At 36.9% G+C, this 26,736-nt stretch overlaps 3 protein-coding genes and 1 long non-coding RNA gene across 11 annotated transcripts; 1 reads left to right on the forward strand and 3 right to left on the reverse strand.

Annotated features, from left to right (window-relative positions):
• Positions 1 to 442: 442 nt before the first annotated feature.
• LOC117221202 (uncharacterized) lies at positions 443 to 12,142 on the reverse strand. 6 transcript variants are annotated; one of them, XM_076526806.1, is made up of 8 exons: positions 7,803 to 9,336; positions 7,578 to 7,682; positions 7,165 to 7,250; positions 6,509 to 6,829; positions 5,040 to 5,361; positions 3,035 to 3,272; positions 1,812 to 2,047; positions 443 to 1,451 (listed from the first exon to the last, which is right to left on the reverse strand). In XM_076526806.1, the coding sequence occupies exons 5-8, from the start codon at positions 5,306 to 5,308 to the stop codon at positions 1,022 to 1,024; spliced, it is 1,173 nt and encodes a 390-aa protein (XP_076382921.1). In that variant the 5' UTR covers positions 5,309 to 5,361; positions 6,509 to 6,829; positions 7,165 to 7,250; positions 7,578 to 7,682; positions 7,803 to 9,336; the 3' UTR covers positions 443 to 1,021. The 6 variants fall into 6 exon arrangements, with proteins under 6 accessions (XP_076382921.1, XP_076382920.1, XP_076382918.1 ...); XM_076526805.1 differs by having other exon boundaries at positions 7,165 to 8,575; positions 8,653 to 9,336; XM_076526803.1 differs by lacking the exons at positions 6,509 to 6,829; positions 7,165 to 7,250; positions 7,578 to 7,682; positions 7,803 to 9,336 and adding exons at positions 10,810 to 11,054; positions 12,002 to 12,138.
• Positions 9,901 to 14,937, forward strand: LOC117221205 (uncharacterized). The gene is made up of 4 exons (XR_013034924.1): positions 9,901 to 10,046; positions 10,472 to 10,613; positions 12,073 to 12,421; positions 13,045 to 14,937. It is a non-coding gene; the product is annotated as an uncharacterized LOC117221205 (long non-coding RNA).
• Positions 14,938 to 17,884: 2,947 nt separating this feature from the next.
• Positions 17,885 to 21,180, reverse strand: LOC117221167 (ribosome biogenesis protein WDR12 homolog). 3 transcript variants are annotated; one of them, XM_076526801.1, is made up of 9 exons: positions 20,914 to 21,180; positions 20,409 to 20,690; positions 19,947 to 20,295; positions 19,721 to 19,861; positions 18,846 to 19,033; positions 18,729 to 18,769; positions 18,402 to 18,645; positions 18,202 to 18,328; positions 17,885 to 18,112 (listed from the first exon to the last, which is right to left on the reverse strand). In XM_076526801.1, the coding sequence occupies exons 2-9, from the start codon at positions 20,569 to 20,571 to the stop codon at positions 17,980 to 17,982; spliced, it is 1,386 nt and encodes a 461-aa protein (XP_076382916.1). In that variant the 5' UTR covers positions 20,572 to 20,690; positions 20,914 to 21,180; the 3' UTR covers positions 17,885 to 17,979. The 3 variants fall into 3 exon arrangements, with proteins under 3 accessions (XP_076382916.1, XP_076382915.1, XP_076382914.1); XM_076526800.1 differs by having other exon boundaries at positions 18,729 to 18,778; positions 20,409 to 20,637; positions 20,914 to 21,179; XM_076526799.1 differs by having other exon boundaries at positions 18,729 to 18,778; positions 20,914 to 21,179.
• A 1,437-nt stretch (positions 21,181 to 22,617) lies between these two features.
• LOC117221166 (ribosome biogenesis protein WDR12 homolog) lies at positions 22,618 to 26,588 on the reverse strand. The gene is made up of 10 exons (XM_033471888.2): positions 26,464 to 26,588; positions 26,249 to 26,386; positions 25,724 to 25,900; positions 24,790 to 25,123; positions 24,565 to 24,705; positions 23,915 to 24,102; positions 23,776 to 23,825; positions 23,425 to 23,668; positions 23,224 to 23,353; positions 22,618 to 22,832 (listed from the first exon to the last, which is right to left on the reverse strand). Exons 3-10 carry the CDS (start codon positions 25,896 to 25,898, stop codon positions 22,700 to 22,702), a joined length of 1,395 nt encoding a protein of 464 aa, XP_033327779.2. The 5' UTR covers positions 25,899 to 25,900; positions 26,249 to 26,386; positions 26,464 to 26,588; the 3' UTR covers positions 22,618 to 22,699.
• Between the last annotated feature and the right edge of the window lie 148 nt (positions 26,589 to 26,736).

A 26,736-nucleotide genomic window follows, 5' to 3' on the forward strand; every position in this document is an offset into this window, starting at 1 on the left:
AATAATTTATTATCACGATAACGGCTACACGAGAGATGCGCGTTTAAGCAACAATTACACGCTCGATCGTCGATCTTACTTTGCACTAATATTTACACAAGACGATTAAAAGAACGGTTACAGGATTATTCGAAACTTGGGATCACACGTGTCTGTATACATATACATGGTGTCACGAAAATGTCTCGAAATCTGGAAACGGGAGGTTCCTGAGGCGATTTGAAGCAACTTTTTCCTTTTCGAAAATTTTCTCCGAGGCTTCGTTCACGAGTTATTAACGAAAAAACACTGACCAATAAGAGGCGAGCTCGGCTGCGTTAAATGTTTAAACCTATTGACAACGATGTGAAATTGTTCTCGGAACAGTTTTCTGTCCGAAAAAGAGAAGAGGTTCTCCCTGAACGCGGTATCGCGAAATTGCCCGAAAAAAAATGGCAAAATGTAATCGAACAAAACGGAAAATACGTTATTGGTATTATATATAACAATACATAACAACAATAATAATAATAATAATTTTATAATATAACATTCAGGCTTCCCCCACCACGCCTACGCCTCGCTCACGCACGCGACGGTGAACGTGGTGGGGGAACCGACTGCCGCCGAGTGGAAGCGACGGCGGACATGTTCCCTAGGTCTGTACTAGAACAATGCAACTTTCACCTTTCTCGACTCAACAGAAGTTCCATTTATACACTTTATTAACCATCTGTTAGGCGCGTTATATTCTAAAATGCATATCGCCGAACTAAAATACCACAAGATACGATAGAACAAGGCTCGGCTACTTCAGTCCAGGCGGTTTCGCCCGCAAATAAATACACGTGCGCCTAGCAGAGGGTTCAAACGTTCTTCTCGTCGACTCCTAACCTTTCTACGAGCTTAATAACGTACAAAGAACTTAATGGCTAAACAGTCCTGATGAATCACCGGGTGCGCAGGTACTAACAGCGGAGCATTAGCCGGTAAATCAAGCATCCCCGTCTGCGCCGCGATACTATCAACAGGTAAGAACGTGCTAAATCACCGTGTCAACCGAACAGTTCTCACGTTCTTTCTTTCCCTTTCGCTTCGCGCGGCAATCCCGCCTATTCGGAACACCGGAATGAACCGGCGTGTTTGCGCGAGCGTTTCGCGCGTTAACACGACGAACGTAAGAAGAGAAACGTAACGCGTTTCCATAAAATATAACGGGGTAAGACGCGTCGCGTAACGGCCAGTTCAAATCACTCGGTACTTGAAGATGTTCACGTAGGAATTCTTGATGCCGTAGGTCCAGAACGCCAGGAACGGCAGGTTTTCGATCAGGTACATGGTCAACCGCATCTGACCGTTGAAGTACGCCCTGAAGAACGAGGACCACCAGTGCGTGGTCGGCAGCAGGTACTTGTGCACCATCGTCTGAAGATGCAGGACGAATCTGCCGTAGCGGGACAGGTGCGACGTGTCTGAAAAAGAATTCTTGTAGAAGAATATTGTACAAGGATATATTGTATAATATTGTATAATATTATATAATATTGTATAATATATAATATACAATATGTGTAATATTGTATAATATTGTACAAGAATATTGTACAATATATACTGTATAATATTATATAATATTGTATAATATTGTACAAGAATATTGTACAATATATACTGTATAATATTATATAATATTGTATAATATTGTACAAGAGAGAGAGAGAGAGAGAGAGAGAGAGAGAGAGAGAGAGAGAGAGAGAGAGAGAATATTGTACAATTCGTCGTCTCGTAGGTGCCGTTCGATTTCAAGATCACGGCGACGTCGATCGACGTACCTATCTTCAACGAGTGATTGTTGTTGGTGGCGCTGGCGGACGCCAATGTCAGGGTGAACGCGATGAACGCGTCCGGGTCCATGTACGGGGTCATCGGCCACAGGCCTTTCATCAGGGTGCGGCTCATCTCGTTGAAATCTTTGTTCTCGTTGGCAAGAGACGGCAGGAACACGTCGTCCAGGACGCGTCTGCAAAGGGCGCGGGTCTCCTCGACGCTTCCCGAGCACAGGTTGTATCTGTCAAGTGGAGGAAATGATATTAGTTTCTCGATATTTACATATTATATTATATTATAATATTACATAATATATATAATATTATATATATATATATTATAAATTATATAATTTTACAGTATTTCCACTTGATACGAATAATTAATATTATATTATATATATATATATAATATTATTAAAAAAAAATATCTTTATCTTGGAATTAAATAGTCTCGAGTGCAAAGGGTTAATATTCGAATAATATCGAATATTAATCCGTTCGGTTTCTCGCGAAACAACAGAAATTGCTGCTGCCAAGAGCGATTTGCTACTTTTACCGCACGAATCAGTGTACACGTCGGACACAGTTTTCTTTTTTTATTAAGATTCCCTATAGACCCATAAAGCTGAGAAAAGATTCGATTTCTCGGTACATCGCGTCGCGTTGAAGATACATAATTCGAAGCTGGGCGTGCAAACATACAGGGTGGGTCGCGGCGCCGCGTATTACCACCTCGATTTACGCGACTATTATTACACGTAGCGAAAACTGTTTCGCAGGAAATATGAACGGTATCGAGCGAAGCATATTTTCGTGCTATTAGTTCTCCCGTGAGTGCAAGCGTAAAGGTCACACGAAGGTCGCCTTGATTTTCTTAAATGGAGCAATATATTTTTTAGTACATCAACGAATGCGGCTCGACGATACTTATTAAAATGTACGAGCAATAATAGTCGTGTAATCTTAAGTGGTAATATGCGGCAATCCACCCTGCGCCACCCTGCACCGCCCTGCACCCTGCAGTCGATTTTACTGGAAAGATAGAAAACAATTTCCCGGTAATTTCAGTTTCTAAAATAATGGTGGATAAAAAATATCCGTATTCGCGAAGCACTATGCGATTTAGTCGTCAAGTTTCCGCCGATCTAATAATAAATAGGTGGAGAAAATGAAGGGGGTTTGTTTCGCGTCGCGGCGCACGACCAAAATGAACTTTTTCTCGTTACAAACTTGTCCTCCATTCCGAGCATGCTGCCGACCACGCGCCAGAAGTGAATCAGTCCCTCGAGTTCCTCGGAACTGTTGTTCACCCCGAGATAGTCACCGGCCAGAAGGGTGAATCCCATGAAACCGAACTGAGCCAACGCCATATCCAGCTGCGTGACACGGCTCAGCCCCGCCTCGCAGCTTCTACGAAAAGCCACGCAGTGCTTTTTCCGAACGATCTTCAGGGAGTCGAGGAACCTGCAAATAATGGAGTCATTTTTCTTCTTCTTCTCTCTCTCTCTCTCTCTCTTACTCTCTCTCTTTTTCTCTTTCTCAGAGTCAAGCTCTTTTTATGAGCTAATGCCAAGCAGGTTTCAATAATATAGTAAACTGAATCATGGCAAAAAATTAGAAATATATTTTTAATTTTACTGTAATTATTATTATCTATATTTTATAGTTATTATTATTTTTAATGTTATTTTAATTATTATTATTATTTTTAATTTTATTTAACTGTTATTATTATTTTTTATTTTATTTTAATTATTATTATCTATATTTTATAGTTACCGATCGCCGATAACCATAAAAACGAGCCGTCCATTTTTGTTTACAAGCCGAAGGAAAATTAGGGAGAATTTACTGTATAGAGTGGACGTCCCAGTTTCCGTGCCTGTCCCAATTTCCGTGCCCCGGATTCAAAAAATGTATAGAAAAAGAAAAGTGTTATATACAGGGTGTCCCAAAATCATCGCATTTCCGAGAAATGAGAGTTTCCCGAAGAACGATAAAAGGATGATCAATTTTCTCGTGAATCGTTGCCGACCCGAATCTTTTTTTTTTTATTGACGTATTTAACGCGAGTCACGATCATTTCGATCTTCCCGGATTCGAAGCAATATTTATTCGGCGACGCGTTAACGAGGCAGCGTATCCCGCAAGATAAAACGATTAAAATAACGGCGGTGCAACCGGCGTCGAACGATTCCTCGAATGCCAATGATCCGTCGACCCCCCCCCCCCCTCCCGCCCCATCCCCCGAACCGTGTATTTCTGTCACGCAGAATATTTCGTCGGGTCGTGTTGCAAAATTTAACTTCGCTTTCGGCGCGAATGTGTTCAAAAAAATTTCGTTCAAGACGTTTTTGTCAGAAAAAGAAAAGAAACGAGACGTTCGAGTGTTAACGTATCGAATGTCTCGCGACAACAAATGGAAATACGCCACGCACTGTTTACTATTAATAGCGAAGTCTATGTAATTTGAATGGAATGCTATTAAAGAGGAGAAGAGGTAATTTTGGAACGGATCGTATTTTCCAGCGAGGGGACTCGTGGAACTACTGCTATTTATATTTCAATGCAATGTATTTTCAAATTTTGCTCCAAAGACATAGCTTTTTTGAAAAGATATAGGAAGTATCGTTTAAATAATCTTGTATATTGGCGCACGCGATTTTTATTTATTACAAATATTCGCAGTCTGCTGTGGCTATTGTATAATAGTCTGCTATTGTATAATAATATTGTATAATATTGTATAAGAATATTATAAAATATTGTATAATATTGTATAAGAATATTGTAAAATATTGTATAATTTTATATAATATTGTACAAGCATATTGTATAATATTGTACAAGAATATTGTATAATACTGTATAATATTATATAATATTGTAGAATATTGTACAATATTGTACAAGAATATTGTACTGTATAATATTGTATAAGAATATTGTAAAATATTGTATAATATTGTACAAGAATATTGTATAATATTGTATAAGAATATTGTATAATTTTGTATACTATTGTACAAGAATATTGTATAATATTGTATAAAGTTGTATACAAATATTGTATAATACTGTATAATATTATATAAGTAATATCTGCACAAGGGGTGGCCAAAGCGTCGACCTATAATTTACCAATAAAAATGGTCACCCTTAGCGATCAAAAGTTTGTCCATCCCTGGTCCACACGTTTCACTATACATATGTACATACATACATACTTACTGTCTCTCAATTTCAGGTCTCTTCCCATACCAGGCCCACGTGTGTAGAATAGTGGACACGTATCTGTGGAAGGACGCGCAAGGCGTGCCGCTCTGTTTGGTGAACGCTAAAACGTTCTTGATCGACGGTACAGCAAACAGGGACAACAGGCCGCAAAGTTTGGCGATCATCATCGTGAAAACATTATTGTGAAACATCCGCTGCCCGTCGAGGAACTTCTTCTCGTCGAAGAAGTCCGGCAATTCCGGCCGAAGCCACTTCAGGCCCATGAAAGTGTTTGCCCCGTCTTCGAGGAGCGTTCGCAGTTTCTCTTCGACAACATCTAAAAAAGAGTCTTGTTTGGGTAAAAGAACAACACGCGCCTCGCTTGCTGGTACCGTCTTTTCTTTTTCTTTCGTCCGATAAATTTCCAGCAGACGAGTTTCGTTCTCGTTTGTCTTCAATTCGATTGTTCAAAAAACAACGAACGATAAAAACAATGTTATATTATATATTAATTATATATATATATATATATATATATATATATATATATATATATATATATATATATAATATTCTACATATATTAAATATGCTCCTTTCTACATGTGTAATAATTGAAATGTTTATCCTTTGGAAAATTTCGATTCATTGAACAAGATCATGCTGAACAGAGAATCCGTATGAACATAATTCTACCGTAGTATTATCGCGTGGAACACTTTTGATTCGATACACCGTAATTACGAGTTAAATGAGTCATCGAGTTTTCAGAACATCTGAAGCCGCGAGCCCCGGTGGCAATTATGATCGGGGGAATTTGTAGAACAAGCCCGTACACGTAGCACGTACCGCTTTGCGAGTGATTTTACAGCGTGATACGACGAAATCCATTTGGTATTCAGAGCCATCGAATGTGGATACATCTGTGCAGCGGACGCGACGCGAATACGAAAATTTGACAGATGCTCCGTAGAGCAGATGTGACAGAACACACCGTGTATCCAGGCTGGATAATATTTACAGTATATATATATATATATATATATATATATATATATATATATATATATATACTGTAATAATATATTTGTATATTTAAATATTAATATTAATATATTATATATATTATTATATAATATTATTATATTATATATATTATTATATGAAATATTATTCTAAACAATAGATCCCTCACAATCGAAATGATGAGACAGTGCATCAAGTAGGACATAAAATGTCACAGTAGATAAAATACTTTATTTTGATAATTCGCACAGCTGAAGCATGAAATAAGTATTTTATTTTGACAGTGCAAATCATGAAAATAAATATACATATACATATATATATCTTGATAATCTAAGATCATACATATTTGTATATGTATATCTTGATAAGATAAAATAGTTTTTACTTTAATAACGCAAAACATAAAGTAAAAAATAGCTTCTATTGTAATAACGTGAAACTCCCGTTCCGCATACTTGCAGTTGTACGATAAAAATGTAAGATTTCATGCCGATTCCCACGTACGCTTCTTCTTAACAATGTGTCTATTAAAAGAGATTGCGAAACGTAGTCGTCGGATTCATCCGGCGTGAATTACATTCTAATCTTCCTTGATTAGAATACGGTAGAGGCTTCTCTAAGCGAGACCCCGTTAAACGTAAACGTAGTCCGATATCCGAACGTTCTATTTTCCATATCTTTTATAATATGATATAAAAGAAACTAGTTTGTGTGTGTGTGCCATCGTTGAACCGGTGTGAACTGGTCTCGCAGGAAATAAAGAGGTCATGTACCAGCTGGAAAACCAGATCTAATATACTACTAAGTACTACTAAAATATATATAACACAATTGCATTATAAAAGTTGGCGACGTTTCACCAATGAGATGAACGTGCATGTAATTATGCTTTGTATAATATATATTTAATATAATATAATTATATAATATATATTTTTGTAATTATATTTGTTTGTATTATATATATATATATATATATTTATATTGTTTATATATTTTATATTATATTATATAATATTGTTATATTATATTATACATAATATTGTTATATTATTATATAATGCATATATATTGTATTATATAAATATATGCTTTGTTTCTGTGTAATTACTGCAGTGTCCTACAGAATCTCCATTATCCGAACAGCCAAATATCCGATATTGTTAAGTAAATATAAGTCCTTACGAGATTGAAATGCTAAAATAGAAAAAAATATATATATAATTTCAATGTAAAGCCGTTGTATTTTGAGTAATTTGAAATTTTCTAAGTGACGAAGTTCCGCCAGCTACCATACTTATGTCTTGCATTCGCATAAGCTAGCGGAGTCGATTACTGTGGGGTGACCAACTGCTATGCCCTTGGCTTGTTTCCGGACACAATTAACTTACTGCTTATCGAATAATTTGTGTATTCTTTCATTTCGTTAATTTTTTTTAGTAAAATAATTTAATATGTCTTATCGTAAGTTAACTATACCGGAAAAGAAATCAAATGTCGCTGCACAGTAACCGGTTCCACTACCTTATTAGGTTATGGTGATACTGAATTCAGACGACTGGCTCGCATACGTCCGTACATGGTGAACTCTTTTCATCCGCATTCGTTTGTTAACGTGTGTGCATGTGTCTAGATCGAATATAAAACAATTAAAAAAGAATTGAAGCATTTAAGGACATTTAAAGACTAAAAATTAATAATAATGCAACAGTAAAGACTAAATTAACTGTTGCATTACTATCAACTTACTAGGATTATTGGCAAAAGAAGATAAATGTTTACGTAGCTCGTGTATTGTGCACAATTAACGTAGACAATTTTTATTAATATTATAATTTAAACCAATTGTTGTTACGTTACTATGGTTTGAGGTTAGCTCGTTGCTAAAACATGAAGGACAATTTGAGTGAATTAGCTGTTTTCACTTATTTTTGTTCATAAAATAATAAATATTCATGAAAGTTCTTCGCAGTAAAAATAGTTCTGAGCGTAAAGCGTCAGCAACATAAAATAACGATAAAAACGCATTGGCTATTGAATTGACTATGCACATTTTTCTTACATATTATAACCTTCGTTTCACGGTTGCAGATACGCTCAACTGGCGCAACGCGCAACCACTAGGCAACATATACAGGATGTCCCAAAAATGTCTCGCAATCCGAAAGTGGCGGGTTCCCCGGGTCATTCGAAGCAACTTCTTCCTTTACAAAAATTTGCTCCGAGGCACCGTTAACGAGTTATTAACGAAAAACAGTGACCAATGAGAGGCGAGCTCCCTAGACGACTGAGTCAACGAACGGTCGAAACCCCGTACCGCTCGCTGATTGGCTCGGCCGTCCAGCGCCAGCCGAGCTCGCCTCTCATTGGTCACCGTTCTTCGCCAAGGAAAAACCCTTCATCTTGGACACCCTGTATAACACGACGCATTATGAACCGCTCGCGGAGAAATCCTGTAAAATCGCTGCTCTTTCTGGCATTCACTCGCCAAGGACGCTCGCCGGCATCTTCTCGGACAGCATCTATCGACGTATTCGACATTTACGGACACACGATTGCCAAAAACTATTTACGAAGCGTTCGGTTTCTAGACACGTACCGTAGAAAGTTAGATCATCGGGACATTATGTCATCGTCGTGGCTGTTGCGTAAAATAGCGATTCGTCTTGCTTTCACCGGGGAGCACCGTGTGTCGTTCGTCCGACACGGGCAGGTCGCAGTTCGATTCCAACGAAATGCATCGGCGTGTTTGGTCCGATCGCCTTTTTCGACACTGCACGCCGCGCATGCGCGCGCTGCATTCGAAGCTGGAACGCGGCGGGACGCGAGCCGCCGAGGAAAGTGAGTCGAGGTCGCGCGCGTTTCTATTCGCACTTTCATTGGCCGCTGCACGCTTAGAACTTAGGAACGCGAAACAAGAGGTTAACGGATCGACGCCGCGGTTTTTTACCGGTTCTCGATTTAACCCGCGCCGAGAATCGACCCGGAAACGTCCCAGAAAATCGAAGTGAGTCGATTACTCTGAACCGTCGCAGTAAAATTCAATTCGCATGGGATACAGTATTTTTTGGAAATCAGCGGAACATTTGACGCGTTGAACAATTCCAAGTCGAACGTTTATAACCTTTCGCAACCTTGACATAACCTAGAAACGCGAGACAAGAGGTTAACGGATCGCCGACGATGCCACCTTATTAACAGCCGGTCGAATGCTCTCAATTTGAACGCGTCAAAGTGCCAATAATCGATCGAAAAAATTCCAAGTAAATCCAAGTGAGTCGATTAACGTGATCAAAAGCGCAAAGTTCAAATTTATCGCAGCAAATGGTATTATTCGAATTCCGCTGAACGGTGAAATTCGGTTCGCTCGAATGCGTTACGATATAAATGTTTTTTTTTCGAAGAGGTTATGTTTCGAAAAGGATTTTTCAGAGTTCTGAGAACCGCTGCGCGCGTCTCTAGGCAATTTAATAGGATGACCTGAATTTCTCAGAGACGTCTGAACATCTCCTGTTGCGTTTTATATAACGATATATCGTGTGTTTGCTCGACACGAATTGCACCGAATAATTCCGCGTTTTCGACGACGCGGAATTACGAGGCAAAAGCTTCGAGCCTGTTACGAAACCTTCACGCGAGTGTCCTTCACGGTTTACGAAGGGGGACGTCCGAGTCGGGCGTCCTTTTCTTCTGCTTTGTCCAGGAGCCGAACCAGTCGCCGCATCCTTATAAAAATGACCGGGGAAAACGAGATTTTAATCGGACCTTGACCGTTTCAGGCAGCCGCGCTAGGACTGGACAACGGTTGCCAAGCTCGTTTCGAAGTAAAAGTAGGCATCCGGGTTCATAGCGATGCATCTTTCACTCGTCCGTCGGAACAGTGTCGCCGGCATCAAGGATAAGCAGGGGATTATTTACGAATTTTAAGCGATAAATCGTCCGGAGTCCCGGAATCACAATTTTCAATCTAGAAAATGATTACGGTTGACTCCGGTAATTATAATTATAATTGTAATATAATTATAAAAATATAAACAAATGCGAATACCGAACATACAAAGCGAATAACGTAGAATGCATCGCGTCAATTCGCGAATTGTTCCCTATAAAATATTTTATTATAATATTATAATATAATTATAATATAATTATAATAGTGCTTTCGCATTTGTTTATATTTTATATAATTATAATTATATTATACAATATTATACAATATTATATTATAATTATAACATAATTATAATTATATAAAATATTATATGGGAAACAGTTCGCGAATTGACGCGACGCATCGCGCGTTATTCGATCAGAGCAGTGGCGCCGGTTATCGCGGACTCACAAATCGCTGCCTCGCATTTGTTTCCCAGCACAATTAACTCTATATTTGTCTCCTTATAAATATTATATTTTTCCAGTCTGTTATCTCGTTTATTTCCGAGCCAAGAAAGTTAAGAAAGAAGCTACGTTGCCTCGTTCGATGGATATAACGTTAACGATGCTGGAAGACGAGCCGAAGGCACAGTAATTGGTCGCTCCAGCGGATTAACAACGGACTAAGTAGCCAAGGCCGCGCAGCGCTCGTTCGCTGCAACAACGATGGCAATTGAACAATCTTCTGCGAAGCCAGTTTTCTCAATTAATTAGCATTGCGAAGCATTGAACCGGGACAGAAGCGCGTATCGCGATATCGTTCGCGTGCAATGAATGTCGAAGTTTCGAAGATTTTTTTTGAAAATTCTCTCGCTATCAGTACCTTGAGACCCGTGAATCTGCAGTTGCGGCATAGTTGCGGCAAACGAGCCCGGCGCATCGTGCACTAAATACGCGACGATTCCACGGCGACCGGGGTTAAACAACTTTGCCCTTGGACACTCTGCGCATGAGGGGAATGCCGCGTACCCCTTGGTAGGGGAGCCGCATGCAAGCTATATACGTATACGGTGACTCTGATTGATGTTCGGGCGCCTTTTCAACCCTTTGCACTCGAAGCTATTTCAACTGTGAATCCAAAATGATTTTTCCGATTTACGCTGTCTCTATTTTATAAGACAGAGCGCATTTTATGCGTGTGTGAAATTGGGTCTTGCGACTTGTATATATATATAATATAATAATATAATATAATATAATAATTATATATATAATTATTAATATATATTATTATATTATTATATTATATTATATTATAATTATATATATTATATTATTATATATATATATAATTTTATATTGGTAGTAAATTATTTGTATTGTTTATTAGATGATAGAGGGATGTGCTAGACAATGACTGAACTATTTTGTTACAATTTTTAACGCGTAGTCAAGTTACAAGCGTTTAAAGTTCGTTAAAACTGCAAGTTTCTCTCTTTCTATTGGTCGAAAGTGTCCAAAATCGGGACGAAACTGCGATTTTTGCGACCTTCAATTATTTACAACGCATACAAAAGTCACCTAATTTCAGTAAAATTTTTAAAACGCACTTAACCGACCGAGATCTACAAAACACATTATTTAAATTTTCGTCCTAGGCTCAGATAAAAAGTTAAAAAACGAGGATTTCTCATTTTCCTATTCTTTACTTTTCTTTTTCTACGTTCCAAGCGATAGCAAAATTTAAAAATACCATTCCAGTCATGCTCTGATCATGCCCTATCATCCAAAAACAAAATTCAAGCCGTTCCTTTCGGTCCGAATAAAATTCTGATCTCTTGTCACCGGTATTTACCACCACTTTCAAAACAGCTTTTTTTAATTACATTTTATTTACACAGTCTTCTTCTTCTCACCAATTTCGCGCGTTATCGCAAGACCGCGGATCTTCTCGCAAAATACAGATTTTCCAACATGCCTGTACCAAACAGAAATCTACTAAAAAAATGAAACGTTTCTCAAGTTGAAAACAGTGTATTTAGAAAGTTCGCGAATCAGACACAACCGACACTGACCTGCCACATACTCTTCTTTCTCTTCTTCTTTCCGGTGGATCCTGACCCGCACGATTTTTTCCATGTTTTAGAACCGAACGAGACTGCGAACGATCGACAACGATTTCTATGATCGCGACATGCAACCGTCATGGAGCAGCCGCCACACACTGGGAACCTCGTGCGAGCCTCGCCGTGAAAGTTGCGGAAACACGCTATGTTGCCGAAGAGAGGCGAGTCCGAGTCCGGCTAAGTTCGCCAGCCGTGCGACGAGCTAACCCGAGAAAAATAATTTATCGGCTATCGTTATCGGTGCAGTTAAATTTCGCCACGAACAAGGGAGCGGGACACGGCCGTTCCGCACGCTCCGCTTCTGCAACGGCGGCGCATACTACACGCGAACGAAAGAAACTGATGTCGATCGAACATCTTTGGAGAAAGGTATCAGAAACGAGTCTCTCTCCTACTTTTCCACCTCGCTCCTGCTTCCACCCGACGACGCTGATCATGCTACAACGCGTACTTAGGTGGACGTACGCGTGGCGAAGCCTAGGATTTCCGAAGGACATGCGTGCACACGCGGCTTCAACTTCTAACAAATTATTTTATTAAGTGGATATAAATTAATATATAAATTATTATAATATATATTATTATTGTATAATATATTAATAATATATATTATTATAATAATAATATATAAATTATTTTATCAAGTGGAAATCGTCTTTTCTTCAAATTATATTCGCTCATTATTAAATCGACTTCATATTTTTCCAAATTGTATTCGCTCTTTTGTCAAGAAAATTCATCTATTCGGTTCTTCTATTCTGTTTTCTTAAACAAATGTTTTTAGAAAGATTTCTAGTTGATTTTGTCAGTCTATTGGAGTAGTATTTAGTTGCTTTAATTTAATTCTAATAAACATTTTAACAATGGGTGCGTATATCTATTGCTATATTTGTAAGAAATACTTGCACAAAAAATTCTTTTGTTCGCCATTTCGTTAGATCGTTCTAAATGAAAGCTTTTCGCTGTGTTACAGTCGTTTCTATTATTTACAGATCCATGAATAAATGAAGAAAAATTGTTTATTTAAAAAAATAAACGACCAGAACAGTTCTTTTTGTAACGAGGTTCTGGAGCATGAAAAACTGCGCAATTTATCACTGGCAAGTTTTGTCGTATCTGTTATCATTACAGAGAAAAAAAAGAATAGAAGAAAAAGAACTGGAAAAAAAGAACAGAAAAAAAAGTACAGAAAAAAATGAACAGAAAGTGCGAAAACTTTGGGGGTTGATTTCACCCTGTTCAAATGAAATTTAGCACCGACAAAAAGTGAAGAGGAAGACTAACGAATATGAAAGACTAAAGTTCGTTACTTCAAATTTATTCTATCAGAAACTATGACATATGTACAGAATGCTAACGTAATATCGGACGACGATTTATGCTAATGAGAATTCAACTGAAAAGCATGGATATCCTTAAAATAACATTGCGCAATTCCGTTCGTGAAAGTTATATATGTACATAGAAACAGCGTTCACGGTGCAGATAAGTGAGCGCATCTATGTCAAAATTTACGATTGGGATAGTGTTTCAGTGGTGTTTAAATTCAAGGACATGGCATTCGACGAGAGTGTGCTCAGGACTTTTTTGCAGCACCGCGTAAAACAGAATTACACGAGAGGCGATAGCAGGATCTTAGGTCTCGATTGCGAAACCTAACGATCGGTTTTAAAGTAGGCGTGTATTCCTGTCGCTTGCCATAGTCGCGGCAGTGTTTATTTGGACGCGGCATTAAAAAATTCTAATTATTGTCGGAAGAATTATAATGTAATATAATATAAATATAATATAAGTATAATATATAAATATAATATAAATATAATATAAATATAGTATAAATATAATATAAATATAATATAAATGTAGTATATAAATATAATATAAATATAGTATAAATATAATATAAATATTGTATAAATATAGTATAAATATATTATAAATATAATATAATATATAAATATAATATAAATGTAGTGTAAATATATAATAGAAATATAATACAAATATAGTATAAATGTAATTATGAAACATGAATATGAATATGTGTGTGTGAAATACACATTTAGAAAGTAGAAAATAGTTCAGTGAAAAATGACTATTTTTCTAAATATCTTTGATGATAATTTCGTTGCAATATATCTCCAATGGTTCGTTGTGCCCACCGTGCGCCGTCACAGCATCGTTGGAAAAGGCAGTTGTAACGCGTGCACGTTCAGCAACACCACGCCGAAGAATTTCAGCTACGAACATTTTGCAACAAGTTACATAAAAAAGCCTCCCGAGAAGGAGGCCATACAAATTGTGCGAATTCATTGGGCAACGGACCGCGCCATCGGCAGATGCTGTTCGCAGATATATATATTTGACTATAATTTAAGAAATACGAGAAGAATCTCTTCGCGAGACGCTGATAAGCAGACTTTCGGCGTTTACGACGAAAATGATTAGCCTGTAATTGTGGAGGTGGTAAAAAAAAGCATTAAGAAGATCGAAGAGCAAATCATTGAACAAGCAAAAAAACGTCTGAATCATTCTTGTTTATTGGAACAATTGCAGAGAGAATTTACTTCGCATAAAGATCCGCAGTTTAATAATAAATATATTGGCCAGAATTTATTATTATTTAAGAAGATATTATATTATATATTATATTATATATTATATTATATATTATATTATATATTATATTATATTATATTATATATTATACTATACTATACTATATTATATTATATTATTATTATTCAAGAACATCATATTACAAAAAAATGCTTCAAGCAAAAGCTGTGCATTTTTTCCCGTAGAATATGCTTCCGAAATAAAAAATACCGGTTTATGATAAAGAAAAACAAGATACCCTTGAAATAACCTTGAAAGCGCTCACTCATTAAAAAACAAGCATTGCCATTTGACTCGCCTCTCGAAATACTAAAGAACACGTACCAGTTTGTATTTTTTTTAATCACCTGTCTACGTGATTTTTTTAACGATCTCAACTCAAATGGGACACCCTGTATATTATACAGTTAAAACTTTTTTAAAACTGGACCAGATGACTTGAATTTTTCTTTAGATGCTATCTTGATCAGGTTGATAATAATCCAACAGCATTGTTAAATTTCTCTTAGATTTATCACACTATTTTGTATTCTACTTTTGCTATAAACATTGTTATTGCCGATTGTTATTGCTCTCTCAGCAAGTCTTATTACCGTCTTCGGTACTTTTAGTTCATGGCACACGGGATTACGAGACATTAGATCTTTACGACGTCGCGCGGCTGTTACTTCAATTACACATGTCACGATTTTTATGGTTGTTCCGTTCCATCGCTGATTGATTGTTCTTCTTTTTTTTCAGAAGCAGTAAAACTTCTTCTTGCCGATCGTTGCACGCGTCTATCGGCGGGACGACGAAACGGTGATCGTTCGCCGACGACACCCAGACCCAAATAAACGCCGATACCTTTCGTCTGAACGGAAAGGGAAAGTTTTATTGGACACGCTCCCTTCCTTTCCGCTCTAATGCGCCGCCAATGTCTGTGTATCATAGTCGTTTGGTGTATCGGCGAAAGTTAGATGGCACGCATTTTTACACCCACGCATTAGAAGGGATGCAAGTGATACAGGGGGTGAGTCACGTGACTGAGCTGAAAATAAAAGGTAATTATTGGAAATAATTGTTGGGCTATATTTGAAAATAAAACTAATTTCCAGCCAAATAATAGCAATTTCAAGCAATTCGTGTTTCAAATATTTCAAATGTAAGGAAAGATAATGATTTTGAAAATAATATGCGACAGATTTTATGTTAAAATACTTTTATACTTATATTTTTATACTAAAAGTCCTTTTTAATGACAATTAATGATTATTAATATATATAAACATATATTATAATATATATAAACAATTATAATTAATTAAAATGATGGGACAATGAAAGGACATTTAAGAATGCCAACACATTATATTTTTGTACTTTATTTATTACAATTGAAATTATTGACAAATGGAATAACTTCTTATTTTATTTAACTTTTTATTGTAATGCTACATTTTGCAATTGCATCAATTGCATAAAAATTTAGCGAACACGCTAAAAATTGGAATTGCTGTTACTTGGAAACGCGGTTCAACGTACTTTTTATTCTATCAATGTACTGAAGCTATCTGTAACGCTGTGACCCATACTAATTTAACGCTCTGATTGCGACACCTGGATCCATTTATTACTTGGCCCTTACTATCTCCTTGTAGTCTACGATTCAAGATAGAACCGACAAAGATAACTTTTTCTCGTGGCAACGAAGCGGTGAACCATAATTCAGTTGGTTTCGAAAGTTCTAATTATGTTATATGCAGGGCTTTGGAGAATAGATGCTTGAAATGGTAAATAGACTGTAAATAATTTTATCTAATAGAGATTTATCGATATACTATCATCAAACCATTATTATTAATTAGTTTTGTCATATACAGAAAATATTTTCAATATTTGAATGTATTTGGGTCTTGGTTAATGCAAAGTTGGGGATAACAATGTTAATTCGATGATTCTAGTAATTAATATAGACCAAGATGTTATTTGAAATTAACTCGGAATTAACTTGCACGCAACATGAGGGTCGCTAGAGCCACGCCCCTTGACTCCCGCCGCGCGATCAGAGTGAAACAAGTCGAGCACAATTAGAGTCTCTCTTTCTGTCTAGAAATTGCTATATGTTCAGCAGTAGCAGATGCTGCCTCCATGTATGCATATATATATATATATACATATGTATATGTATATGCTTTAAAAGTCACTTCAGACACACTTTTCTCTGTGCCATCAAATGTAGTTCACTAGCTGACCGTCTATTTAGATAGAGTCCGCTATCGTACCGCAGCATTTTCTGTGCGGTAGGTAGCTTTTTGCACAGTCGGTAATTCAGATCCCGAGACAGGAAGAAACATTTTGCATGCAACGCCTGTAGGTATCCTAAGGCCGACTTTATTGGTTGAGCGGGGATTTGTCGTCGCGTTTTCGGGTTTCAAATGTTTTCTAACCGTTTCATATCGTACATACGCTATATTCATTTCGAGCTCCACGTATTTTTATTATAAGAATTTTCTTTTAATACTTCTTTTTGCCGTTGCTGATGCAAATTATAAATTTATATATGTAAAATTGGGCCAAGCAGTCTAAATTCTTTTAGAGATTGTCAATTCACTAGATAACATAATGGCTCAAAAATTATTTCCAAAAATTGCAATTTGAAAATAGATAATAGAATTTATTCAATTTTTCATGTGAGCCTATAACAAATGAAAATTTAAACAAATGCAGCTTGTAGATCTCTGTAAAATAGGAACAGAAACAAACGTTATTTATACAAATTGGGCGCCCCATTGGACGCCAATATTGGCGCAGATCACGCGTAGCTACGGCACTGCCGTGTCGAAAGAAGCGAGCAGCAGATCACGCGGCGCCAAAACGCCGCGCATGCGCAGCTCGACCAGTACGAATTTAAAATCGCTTAACACTTTTTCTATATTATATTATCTATTATATATATTATCTATTATATATTATATATTTATTATAATAGATAATTATAAAATATTATAATTATCGATACTGACACATTCAGGAACCCTTCCTCTATCAATTTAGGCCAATATGATCTTCCTAACGCTTCCAGCTTTCGCGCAATACTTTATATTAGCTAAAATAAAAAAACGCTGAAATAAAACGCTCTCATAAAAACTCGTGTTTCTTGAAAACTGACGATGACAGAGCAATTCGGTTTTCGGATTCGCGCTTGGAAAGTGACGCTCTTACAAGAAGCGGTTATTAGAAGGCCGAAAAAAGAACTTTTGATTTATTGAACAGTGTTATTAAATACATATAATTATCAATAAATTATCGTTGATTTGTCGTTAACGCTAGACGTGTGTTGTTTTATATATTCTCACGGTTTTGTCTTGACCGCCGAACGCCAGAAATTTCGGATTCGACCAATCGCAGCACAACACTTCCCCGTGGTGATGGTGTAGCTCGAACAATGGTGTTTTAGGGCTGGAAAGAAACGTTTGAAAATGATTCGAAAGCTCGTACTACACTTTGTTTGCAAGAATTCGATAACGATTTTATTCGACGTATCATACTTTCTGGTGTCCCAAAGTTTCACTCGTTCGCCAGCTACGATAAATAAATCCCGATCCACGGTCGACCATCTTAAACTTCTCACCGGATCGCTGTGACGATTGAATAATTGTCCCACACGCGAGCTCGCTAGAAGTAATTTGTATTATAGAATTTTATAGAATTTACAACGATTACCAAATACAGATTCTGTACTTCTTACCTGTACTTCTCAGATCGTACAATATAATTTCGTCGTGGGTGGACGCTACCACGGAACGACGCAACGGCGAATAATCGACCTTGTAAAAGCAATCGTGGTCGGTGAGCACATGTTTAACGTTGCCCGACTCGTAATCCCATATTTTCATCGACTCGTCCAACGAGCACGATATAATCTCGGTTTTGTCCGACCAGACTAAACCGGTGATAAGGTTTCTATGAGCTTTTATCGTCTTCAGGCAGTCCTACAATAATTACAATAATACAGAAGTTAGTAAATTCACGCGTACCAGTTGCAGTTCTCGCATTTCTGCCTATTTCAACTTACTCTAGTTTTCCGTATCGGATATTTGTTGTGTTTGTTTGGACCTGGATTGGCTAAAAAACGTGAATATAGGGAGGAGAAACCTGTCTGATCTCTAAGGATATTTTCTTTCGTACTCACCGGTCGACCAAAATCTTATCGTGGCGTCCCATCCTCCGGCAGCCACCAAATTCGCGCCATAATTAACGCTAAGCATATCGAATCTGGCAACTAATCCGCTGTTGTCGTGCGTACAGATCGTGCGCGATATCACGGTGTTCTTCGTGACGTTGCAGGACCATATTACAACCGTTTCGTCCCTCGATGTGCTGTACATTTTTTTATTATTTATTGTAGATTCGTATTATTGTAATGACTATTATATTATATTATTATATAATATATATTATATAATATTATATTATATATATTAATAATATAATATAAATTAATAATAAATAATTTATATTATATTATTATAATATATTATAATATATTATTATATTATTATATATACTATTATATTATTGTAATGATTATTGTATCAGTAATGACGCCTGACTAATTGACGCCCAGATTGGCCACAAAAATGGACAATTCGGGAAGAGGAGATACGATTAGTTATAAATTGGCTACAATTATAAAAACGAGCCGCGAGGTTCGAATAATCGTATCCCCTCTTCCCAAATTATTCCATATTGTTATTACATCCTTCCTATATTATTATTATTATATTATATAATAATAATCGTATCTCCTCTTCCCAAATAATTCCATATTATTATCACATCCTTGCATCCGTATTGTTACATGCTTCCTATATTATTATTATTATATTATATAATAATAATTTTATCTCCTCTTCCCAAATTATTCCATATTATTATCACATCCTTGCATCCTTATTATTATATGCTTCCTATATTGTTATTATTATATCAGAAATTTTAGTAGACAGTCTGAGCGTCAGTAAGGGAGACATTACTGTAAACGCTAAGAGCGTCGCGATGATTTACCTAACGAAGTTAGCAGTGTCTCTCTTCATCGACAGCCACACTACATCTTCGATGCCTTTCTTGTGACCACGAATTCCAAGACGATGCTTTCCTCTAATCGTCCAGATGTGCAACGAACCATCAAGACAACCAACCAATATCCTGTGAGAAGCATAATTTGTTCGTTACGATTAATCCTGCATATATTGTTATTGTTGATCTATGTTTAATAAGCTATAAAAATAACCATTCGTCGTAAACGGCAACAGCGCTTACAGGTTCAGTATGTTTAAGGTATCTTCGAAACGTCGGTTTCGGATAATCTTCTTTGGATTCCACATTTTCTTCTTCTTTTTCTTCTTCCGTAGTGGTTTTTTGATCGCTCTGTTGCTCTTTCTCGCTCGCATCTTTCGATGTCCCGGGTTTGGCAAAGTCCACGCGCGATACACCGGCCACCGGTTTCACCGGCGACTGTTCCTCGATGCTCAAACCTTCCAACCTGCTGCTCACCTCCGGGGCAAACAGAGGAAGCACGCACGCAGAGGTCCTCATTCGGGACTCATCGGCTGCTTGATTTCCGGTGTAAGATGCAAATTCTGTACAATAATACCGATTTAATATATCGAGTAATATTTACGAATATATATATATTGATATATATAATATATATTGATATATTGATTGGCTCAAAAACGATTGAGATAAATACCGTAGCTGAAGACGAACGTGTCGTTTTCGCACTTTTTAAGTTCCTTCGCGATCCACGTGACAGAACGTCCGCAAATTGCCAAGTCCAACGGCAGATATTCGCCGCCATCGCTGCGTTTAATGAACGGTCCTAGTTTAACGACGATCTGGCTGTCATCCGACATGTTTGTGCGTTCTCAGTTCCTGTATGTAGTGTTGACCTCCAAGAGCATGTAATTATGTGCGAGCTTCTATGTATCGGCAATGTATTGTAAACAGAGCAACGGTAGGAGTAGCCGTGCGGCTGAAAACAGAAATGTAAACATTACAGAGGACAACGAATGTGAAAGCCTAAAACGATAAACGGTCACTTCGCGTGCTGGCTTTTCAACTGTGATTTTCAAACTCGATTTTCTCGAAAACGAAGCCACGAATTTTATTCCTTACGAATACCGTTCACTGTTACGCTGCTGCTGTTCGAGAAAACAACGCCGGACAGAGAACAGCGAGGCGACGTATCCCCTTACCGCGAATTTGTTGGATCAACTCGTGACAACGACGATCTCTCGAACGACAAACTGGTTCCTTCGAACGTCCAGGCGGCCGATATCGCTTCTCCAGAGCCGAGATTCGATCGGTTCAACGTGAACTTTACGCACAAAGAGCTGGATAGATCGAACGGAACGAACGTTAACGCTTTAGTATGGTTTATCACCGGCACGCGACACTTGCACCTTCTTACAGGCTGGGTCCTACTCGTACGGGTGGCCGCTTCTGCACAACGCAAGCGGGAACCGAAGCGACGTCGAATTCAAAGTCTGCGTGGTGGGGGGTTGGCGTCTGCGTACGTTGTCGCGAGCTGGCCCAAAATTATTTGAACCGCTCGGTCGCGTCGATCTGTTATTAAGATCGATTTTGTACGCGTTTTTTTATCGATCACACTGGGCGTAGTTGTTCTAGAATTATTCTGGAATGTGCGGAATTTACGAATATGTTTCACGAGCGTTTCAACCTGAATCATAGGCGAAATATTTTAACGGTCTTCGTCACTTATTTGTTTTCAGTGTCCAAAACACGTCTACGAATACCATGAAACTTACATGTATTTTTAAACATAGCGTTGCTGAGAATATTGTGGATTTAGGGGTCCATAATTGATCATATTTGATTTTGGTATAATCCTGTAGCAAACTAAGATCCTTAGGTTATTATTCTAAACAATATTATTCTAAATTTTTTTAAATTTTCTAAATTCTAATATCTATCTATTCTAATATTATTCTAAATATTATATTATATTATATAAATCTAGTCCAACACACACCGCAAATGCAAGCTATGAATTTTATACCTTTTATTATTGTATTATAATTTTGTGAGCGACCATAAAAGCAATGGAAGGTCATAAAGACGTTATCACCGGTTTAGCCTGGTCGGAGAAAACCGAAATAATATATAAAAGAGTCAGACAGTGATTATTAGAAGGCAGAAAGAACTTTCGATTTATTGATTTATTGAACATTTATTAAATATATACATTTATCAATAAATATCACCGTCGTTGATTTGTCGTTAACACGAGACGCGTGTTGATTTATATTTTTTCCGGTTTCGTCTTCGCCACCAATTTTTTATATACTAATCTCGCCCTGTTCGAATTTAAAATCGCTCCAACACCTTTTCTCTATAATTACTTCTATTATAAATAACATAAATATTCATAAATATTTACAGAATCATAATTTCCCGTAAACATGCAAAAATATTGCGTAGAAAATAAGTACTTCGGCATCTTTTTAAACTTTGACGGTCATTTAATACTATTTAGAAGAATAAAATATTATATCTAAATATAATATTAAATAATATTGTAATAATAATTAATATAATATTATATATATATTTAATATGTTTAATATATGTTTGATATATTTATATATGTTATATATGTTATATATTTAATATGATATTATATCTAAATATAATATTAAATAATATTATCTCTCTCTCTCTCTCTCTCTCCCTCTCGCTGACATATTCAGGAAGCCTTCCTCTATCTGTTAGGCCAATACGACCTTCCTAGCGTTTTTAGTTTCTTGCGCGGTACTTCGTTTTTGCTAAATATCGCACGCACTAAAAAAACAAACTCGCGTTTTTTAAAAACTGGGATTTATAGAACAATTCGGTTTTCGGATTCGTGTTCGGGAACCTCCACAGGAATCAGTCAGTGGTTATTAGAAGGCAGAAAAAAAACTTTTGATTTATTGAACACTGTTATGAAATGCATATAATTATCGGTAAATTTAGATAACGTTAGACGCGTGTAAATTTATATAACCTTACGATTTTGTCCTCACCGCCGAATGCCAACATTTTTGGATTCGACCAATCGCAGCACAACACGTCCTTCTGGTGATCGCGTAGATCGTACAGTGGTGTTCTGGGACTGGAAACGAACGTTTCAAAAAATGATTCAAAAGCACAGACAACATTGTCGCATGCAATAATCGATTCGACGATTGTCGGTTCATTTGATTATTCAAATTTAACACTAAACCTACCGAGCAGTAATACTAACTGGCATGTACTGCTTCACAGAAGCGACAAGACCGAATTTATTTAGCATTTGTAAAGTTTTTATTATTTATTTTATTATATATATTTATATATATATAATATAATTTATATATATATTTATATTTATTATATATTTATTTATTTATTTTCCACGAATGAGTCTCGGAACTTTGAAGAATTGCGAAACAAGAAAGCGGTCACTTTGACCGCGGTAGATTCAGCGTTAAATGAAAATGATCGATTCGATTATTTATCAATACCGTCTGATGTCCCAAAGTTGCATGCGAGCGCCTCCTAAAATAAACAGATTCTGATCCACGGGCGACCATCTTAAAGATTTCACAGGCTCCTTGTGATAAGCGAACACTTTCTTCACGATCGTGCTGTTACCTGAATGTTAATTGCATTGATTTTGTAGAATTGTCAATGATCGCGAATCGGAATACAAATTCTGCGTGTACCTGTGTCTCTCAGGTCGTACAACCTAATCTTGTCGTGGGTGGTCGCCAGTATAGAACGACGTAACGGCGAATAATCGAGGCTGTAAAAACATTCGCCACCGCCAAGATCGTGTATGATCCTGCCCGATTCGTAATCCCATACTTTGATCGTCTCGTCGAACGAGCACGATACAACCTCGTTTTTCTCCGACCAGGCGATACCGGTGACGACGTCTTTATGACCGTCCAGATTTTTAATGATCGTCTACAACATTACAATAATAACATAAGTTGTACAATAAATTCATACATTCCTCATTCGGGATTCCTATTTATAATTCTATTTAGGCATTTATGCCTAATTAAACTTACCTTTGGTTTACGCGCCGAATTTTTGGTGAGTTTCTTTCTATCTTGAGTGGCTGAAAATACCAATATATAGGGAGAAACCGCTATATGCTATATACGCTGTTGTTTAGTCTGTTAGTATATTTTTTGCTTTTATACCCACATGTGGTCCAAAATTTCAGCAAGCCGTCCCATCCTCCGACAGCCAGTATAGTTTTGTTCGGATGAACGCTAAGCACGTTTAACGTATTAAACACGCCCTTGGAATCGTGCGAACAATACGTGCGAAACACTATAGAATTCTTCAGCATATTGCACACCCATATTATAACTGCTCCATCCTTCGATGCGCTGTATATTTTTTATTATAAATATTATCAATTATATTATAGTATTGTTTATGTAGTATTATATAATAGTATTTATTAGAAATATTATTATTATTAATTATATATATATACTATAATAATATATATATATAATATTATATTAATATAATATAGTATAGTCTATACTATAATATAATAATCTGATATAATCTATACTATAGTATAGTGTAGTATAATATAGTATAGTCTATATTATAATATAATAATATAATAATTATAATATATTATATTATTATAGTAATTCTGATTATTATACTATATTATAGTATAGTATAATATAATAATATAATAATAATAATAATAATAATAATAATAATATAATATATTATATTATTATAGTAATTCAGATTATTATATTATATTATATATATATATATAATATTCAGGTTATTTGAAGAAACAAATGCTACCATCGGTGATTTACCTAATGAACATAGCAATATTTTGCTTCATGGACACCCATTGTACATCAACGATGACTGTCTTGTGTCCACGGACTCCAATGCGATGGTTACCTTTGTAAGTCCAGATATGCAACGAGCCGTCGGAACAACCGGTCAATATCCTGCGAAAAAGCATAATTTTCTATATTGAAAAAGTTCCGCAGATTATCGTTGTTGATCTGTGTTTAACAAGCTATGAGAATAACCATTCTTCGCAAACGGCAACAGCGCTTACGGTTTGGGTATGCTTAAGCTGTCTTTGTATCCTCGGTTTCGAATACTCTTTACCGAATGTAACAGTTTTTACTCCCTCCGCAGAAGCATTTTTGTCGTTCCGTTCGACTTTTTGGCGCTGTTTCTTCGGTTTCGCGTGCTTGGCAATGTCTTTGCACAATTGCGCAGCCATGTGTTTCACCAACAACTGTTCCTCGGCATTCAAACTTTGTAAATTGTACGTCGTCTTTCGGGTATACGGTGACCCCTCATGGCTACTCGGTTGAGAGTTGTCGACTTGTATATTACTCTTACAGAACGAAAATTCTGTACAGAAACGATTCAACATGTTGAGTAAGGTTTCCGAATAATCGTGTAGCTTAACACGTTCAGCGCCGACAATCGCGACCACTAAAATTCCCACGAAGTCGAAGCAATTTAATTTACTAAACCGAAATTAGAAAGTTAAAATTTATCATTGAATCTGTTATAATGAAAATGAATGTTAAGAAAATTGCTCGGAAAATTAGTGTCACCCTATATTTGACCGACGCGGCGTTCAACGTGTTAACCCTTTGCACTCGAAGCTATTCTAATTGTATTTTAAACATATTTTCTACGGTGTTTCTATTTTACATGATTTATCGCGATTTATGCGTGTAAAAGCCTATTGGCGAGTAAAGAACTTGCAATTTTAAGAGTCTTTTAGATATAAATAATATAAATATATATAATTATATATATATATATATATATATATATATATATATATAATATATAAATATATGTATAAATATATATATATAATATATATAAATAATATCTGTTACTATTACAATTATCTTGTAAAATAGTATAGCAATTTTTAGCGGCGCCTCCGAGTCGCCACGAGGCGTGCAAAGGGTTAAAAATGATTGTGACAAGTACTGTAGCCGTAGTCGAATGTATTGTCCTCGCGCTTCTTGAGCTCCGTCTCGATCCACGCTGAGCCATATCCATGAATTGTCATCTCCAACGGCAGATATTCGTCGCCATCGTCTCGTTTAATAAACGGTCCTAGTTTAATCGCAACATTGCAGTCGTGCGACACGTTCGCGGCCATTCCTTAAACATATATTATCAATGTATATACATAATTATACAGTGTGTCCTGCAAGAGCATGTAATCATGTGTCAGCTTTTTGCGTCAGCTGTACTGTAAACAGAGCAACGGTAGGAGTAGCCGTGCGGCCGAAAACAGAACGTAAACATTGCAGAGGACAACGAATGTGAAAGCTTTAAACGATAAACGGTCACTTCGCGTGCTGGCTTTTCAACTGTGATTTTCAAACTCGATTTTCTCGAAAACGAAGCCACGAATTTTATTCCTTACGAATACCGTTCACTGTTACGCTGCTGCTGTTCGAGAAAACAACGCCGGACAGAGAACAGCGAGGCGACGTATCCCCTTACCGCGAATTTGTTGGATCAACTGGTGACAACGACGATCTCTCGAACGACAAACTGGTTCCTTCGAACGTCCAGGCGGCCGATATCGCTTCTCCAGAGCCGAGATTCGATCGGTTCAACGTGAACTTTACGCACAAAGAGCTGGATAGATCGAACGGAACGAACGTTAACGCTTTAGTATGGTTTATCACCGGCACGCGACACTTGCACCTACTTACAGGCTTGGTCCTACTCGTACGGGTGGCCGCTTCTGCACAACGCAAGCGGGAACCGAAGCGACGTCGAATTCAAAGTCTGCGTGGTGGGGGGGTTGGCGTCTGCGTACGTTGTCGCGAGCTAACCCCAAAGATCGATTTTACACGCGTTTTTTCATCGATCACACTGGGCGTAGTTGTTCTAGAATTATTCTGGAATGTGCGGAATTTACGAATATGTTTCACGAGCGTTTCAACCTGAATCGTAGGCGAAATATTTCAACGGGCTTTGTCACT

Source organism: Megalopta genalis, chromosome 16, assembly GCF_051020955.1.
Source record: "Megalopta genalis isolate 19385.01 chromosome 16, iyMegGena1_principal, whole genome shotgun sequence".
In the NCBI taxonomy this organism is placed as follows: Eukaryota; Metazoa; Arthropoda; class Insecta; order Hymenoptera; family Halictidae; genus Megalopta; species Megalopta genalis.